General features: G+C 48.2%; 1 protein-coding gene across 1 annotated transcript; it reads right to left on the minus strand.

The window, feature by feature from the left end:
* Positions 1–1,514: 1,514 nt before the first annotated feature.
* Positions 1,515–4,226, minus strand: LOC129760244 (uncharacterized). The gene has a single exon (XM_055757852.1). It carries the CDS (start codon positions 4,224–4,226, stop codon positions 1,515–1,517), a length of 2,712 nt encoding a protein of 903 aa, XP_055613827.1.
* Between the last annotated feature and the right edge of the window lie 997 nt (positions 4,227–5,223).

A 5,223-nucleotide genomic window follows, 5' to 3' on the forward strand; every position in this document is an offset into this window, starting at 1 on the left:
TTGGACATGGAGTTTGTTTCAAAACCTTTCCAATTCAACAGCATAACAGCCAGTTTACATCAAAAGATTTTGCACAGTAAAAAATTTTGAAAAAAAAAATATAAGGTACGCCGGGGCAAGTGCAAACGTTCAACTTTTCTCTGTTACGAAAAAAAAATCAAAAATATATCTTCTTCTAGAATATGTTGTTTCGGCCCAAACAAACAATCTGACATAGATAAACTAAACTTTCTGTTCGGGCTCGGCCGATGGGGGGGTTCGGATTTCGAGGTATTTCTTCCCGTCTCTCGTCGACGGCATCCACCAGCAGCAAGAAACTCCAGGTAAGTCGCCTATTTTTCCACACAACAGCTGATCGCTCGCTCGGGGGGAAGATTTCGTTTGCACCTTTCGGGTTCGGGTTCTGCTTGTGAGATAGCACCACACACTATGCACTCGATAGTTGTTGCCACCAAATACTTTCCCAATTTTCGGAACTATTTAAGAAGTCGCTTGGTTGGACTTTAGATTAATTTATTGCGAAGAAGTGAAAATCCGTGCGATTCGTTCAACTTTACTTTCTATTCTAACTTAACTAAAATGGCTTACATACTATTGTGTGAGAACTCTCTCGGCGTTATGTTTAATGTTGCGAGAGAGTTAATGCTATTTTAGGGTACATGGACAGATATTGGTGTTTTCGAACAAATTGATTACAGTGTCAAGTGAACATAGAGGACACATATTACAAACAGAAAACAATTCCGAATTCCTGATCGGTGTAGTACCGATCATTCCGGCCACCTTGAAACTGCTGTTTCAACGAATTTCGGACCAATTGATTGCGGCCTCTTCAGTCGGTTGGACCATGCGACACGGTTGGGCAGGGTACACGGGTGGACCAGGAGACACGGCGGTTGGATCAAGACACAGCTGGCACGTCGCACATCGAGGAATCTGCTTCGGCACTGGTGCAGAATCTGTGAATACAAAAGAGACCCGGTAGACCGAACGGCGTAGGGTAAGGTTATAGGAACGCTAATCACCTGTTAGCGCCCCATTAGCGCGTTGAGCAACGTTCGGCGTGCTCTACCGATCTTTGAAGATTCTGCTACCATGTGGATGTATGTGGGCGATCTCGCTGGTAAACGAAGCGAATCGGTCTTAGAAGATTCGGCTTCTGACGTGGCTCGGTGCATGGCGATGAATGCTCGGTGACGATATAGAAATAATATAGGAAAGAATCTGCAATCGACAAAGAACCGGTAGATCGAACGAGAAAATGTGACAGTTTGGAACGCTAATCACCTATTAGCGCTCGACATGCGCAGTGAGTCACATTCGGCGTGCTCTGCCGGTCTTTGTAGAAGGATCTTGATGATGGCGGGGTACAATAGGACGTCTAAGGAACTGTAAGCAACAAAGACCCGGTAGATCGAACGATATGGATGGAATTATAGGAACGCTAATCACCTGTTAGCGCTCCAAAAGCGCGTTGAGCACGTTCGGCGTGCTCTACCGGTCTTTGTAGCTTTCTAGTTGTCGGGGTTGTCGCGTTGACCTGTTGACTGCTGGCGGTGAGTTAGATGACAATCTCGCTTGGCTGGCTTAATGACTCCATCTCGACCTGGATGAAGCCGCGAGGCGGCGGAATAAGGCCAGCTTTCCAAGGATGAGGATTGCCATGCATGGTCGTAATACCAACCAGGGTTTTCGGGGAAGTTAGAAGAATGTAGATTCCTGGACAGTTCACTAGCTGTGATGTGCACTTCCGGAACGCGTCTCCTACTGGGCCCATCAGTATCCTCCTCTGGCAGAACAGGTGCGCATAACTCCAGACAGGTAACAGACGGCTGCTTGACCAAAGGGACAACGTAGCAGCAGGATCTACAGGCAGCGTCTTCTCCTTCGTCGTTGACCTTAGCGGCGCTTGAAGGAGTGTTAGACAGTTGACTTTGTTGACCGGGACCGACGAGCAGCGTATCGTTGAGCGCGTACCCTGAATTGGGCTCACAGGATGCGTCGAATACCACGCGTTCATTGGTGGTTTTGCTGGCTTCCTTGAGCACCGGGTGATGTGGCCGATAGCAGTGTGGATTGTCGTCAACAGGATCCATGTCGTGCTTTTTTCCGGGTTGAGCGTGACTTCCAGGGATTTTGTGGTGTGCATTTCTGGTGGAGTTTCGTTGTGTGGCCTTCGTTTCGTAATCTCCAAGGGTGGTTTGTGGATCCTTGAACCGGGAATGGTGGGTGAAGTATCCTTGATCGTGGATTTGAGTGGTGGAGGGTTCAACGTCCATCCTTTGGCTCCCATCGGTGGTGTCCATTGGCCGGAACTCCCCAGGGATCGTTTCTCGGGTTTGATCAACGGTGGAGAGGAAGCACGCTCGCGGTGCGGTGGTGGAGCTGGAATCCACTTTGCCAGAAACTGTCCAGCCAAAATGGGTGTCCACAAAAAACGGGAGACCGTTACCAAGGGAGTGGCGTACGCCTGTGTGAAACTCATGGTAACATTCTCCACCGATGATCATGTCGATTGTTGCTGGAACGTTGAACTGAGGATCCGCCAATGGAACCTTCGGCATTCTCCAGGCAGTTGAATCGATCGGGGATGTGGGGAGATATGATGTTGGTTTCTTCATGACGAGGAAATCGAGTGTGGTGGAGAAGTCGCTGTTCCTGGATATGATCTTGGCAGCTAACTTGTGCTTGATACGCTTGACTGACTCTCCAATTCCGGCAACTGCGATGTCCACGGGGCTTTGGCGGGTGGCGAGTTCGTTCGCCAGCTTCTTGGTGATGAAATTTGACATCGCTGCAGAATCAAGTAGAGCTCGTGCTTGGATCTTTCTGCCGTATCGGTCGACTACTAACAGCGAGACTGTCTCCAAGAGAACGGTTGAATTTGAATGCACGGATAGATTTACTGTTGGAGGGCTAAGCGATCTATCGGGGCCTGGATTCGCTTGTGTGGCTTGTGATCTCTCGGATGAGGACTCGTTCGGTGGTGCTGCTTGGTCGTGCAACATAGTATGGTGCTTCGCTTGGCAAATCCTACACAGGAACTTTGATTTACAGGATCTTGCCTGGTGGTTCACGCGGAAGCAATTCCAGCAAAGGCTGTGCTGTGTCACAAGCTCTCGCCGTTGGGAGCTTGACAGGTGCTGAAATGCTGGACATTGGTGCAATGGATGTTGTCTCAGGCAACAGTGGCATGGCGAAGTGCTGGATTGAGTTTCGGAAGTAGCTGTGTTCACGACAGATCGGATGGGAACTGGTTTCTTCGGGATTTGTCCGGCCACCTTGGAAACGGTAGGCACTGAGGAACGATGTTGGAGATCGCTGTCCACGGATTTCAACATCCGGACCTGGTGGATGAGAAACTCGATGAGCTCTTCGTATTTCACCTCGTCCTTCTGTCGAGTATCTTGCTCCCATGCACGAATCGTCGCCGAATCCAACTTGTTTAAAAGGATGAAGATGAGCGGAGTGTCCCAATGCTCAATCGGTTCGCCCAACTTTCCCAAAGCCTTGACGTGTCGCTGAAAGTCATCCACTAGTGTGTTGAGGTCTTGAGCTGACTCATACTCGATCGGTGGAAGATTGTACAGGCCTCGAAACAGCTCCTTCTTGAGGAATCGCTTGTTGTCGTAGCGCTTTTTCAATGCGTCCCACGTCGACGCATAGTTATCGGCTTGGATATCCACAGACTCGAACGGTTTTCTTGCCTCTCCTTCCAGCGACTGCAACAGGTACTGCAGCTTGTTGACGATCGGTATGTCCTCGTTGCAGTGGATCATCGAAATGAAGTTGTCGCGAAATGATATCCATCGCGATTCATCCCCGCTAAACTTCGGTAGATCGATTTTAGGCAGCCGATGATGGAAACTGGAAGACATGCTGTGAGAAGTCGATGCGTGCATGATCGTCGAACTCAGAAGATGCTCCCTGCTTTCCAACTTTGACAACAAAAAACCTTTCGCTCTGCAAAACCGATCCTCGAAATCCGCCCGGAACTCCAGATGTGTCTCGAACCGTTCTTCGCTGTCACCCATCTCGATGTCGTTTTGCACGTTCAAGAAGAGTTCGTTGCACTTGTTGAGCGCCTCCAAACGTACCGCAACCTGGCAACAATCCCGTTCATAGGTGAAATCCGCTACGAACTTCTCCATCACATCTCGTTCGGCACATGCTCGTCGTCTCGTCAGAAGGTCCGCTGCTAACTTTTTCTCCGCCTTGCTAGCCATCACTCAACACCACTCAAATCACACTTAAAACACCAAAACGACCGTAAATGCCACCAAAGATTGACTTTTCGGATGCGATTTGTAAATAAAAATCTCCAAAATATTTCTATTTTATTCGAGTTGCTATCCTTTTGGACGGTACTGTAGTCAGCAACTTGTATAAACGCCACCCAGCAATGCAACGATCGCCTCAATGCGTATCAGCAATGCTTCACAGTGTCTTAGAGGCCACTGGAAGTGAATTCAATTTTTTTTTCAAAAACTTTAAATTTTTCAAGTGTCGATGTATTTTTGAACGACACTGTAGAGTGCACCACCCTAAATGCACTTGCACTTCCGCCTTGAACCGACTTTTAGCCACAAAATGCAATTTCATAAAAAAAAATTAATTGATTTTTCCTTGTTGCAAAACTTTTGTGCTGCACTGTGTTTCAAAACATTTGAACGGCACTGTAGAAGTTTTCCGTTTGTTTTGATTCTACGAATTCATCAATCGACTCTTTGGTTTTTATTGCGGTGTCGGTTAATTTTACCAATTTACAAAGTTATCCGTTGGCCAAGTGAAAGATAGGCCAAAATGATCTAATCCGCGGTGAGTAAATCACAAAAGGGCCTACCTTGGTGTGGATTATCTACAAACCACAACTGCTATGGCGCTCGGAAGATGGCGATTGATGATTCCTCTGCTGGTCCAGATGAGCTTCCTGTCCTCGAATCCGGCTGCGAAGGACCAAATGTTCGGGCTCGGCCGATGGGGGGGTTCGGATTTCGAGGTATTTCTTCCCGTCTCTCGTCGACGGCATCCACCAGCAGCAAGAAACTCCAGGTAAGTCGCCTATTTTTCCACACAACAGCTGATCGCTCGCTCGGGGGGAAGATTTCGTTTGCACCTTTCGGGTTCGGGTTCTGCTTGTGAGATAGCACCACACACTATGCACTCGATAGTTGTTGCCACCAAATACTTTCCCAATTTTCGGAACTATTTAAGAAGTCGCTT

Source organism: Uranotaenia lowii, chromosome 1 (assembly GCF_029784155.1).
Source record: "Uranotaenia lowii strain MFRU-FL chromosome 1, ASM2978415v1, whole genome shotgun sequence".
Lineage (NCBI taxonomy): Eukaryota > Metazoa > Arthropoda > Insecta > Diptera > Culicidae > Uranotaenia > Uranotaenia lowii.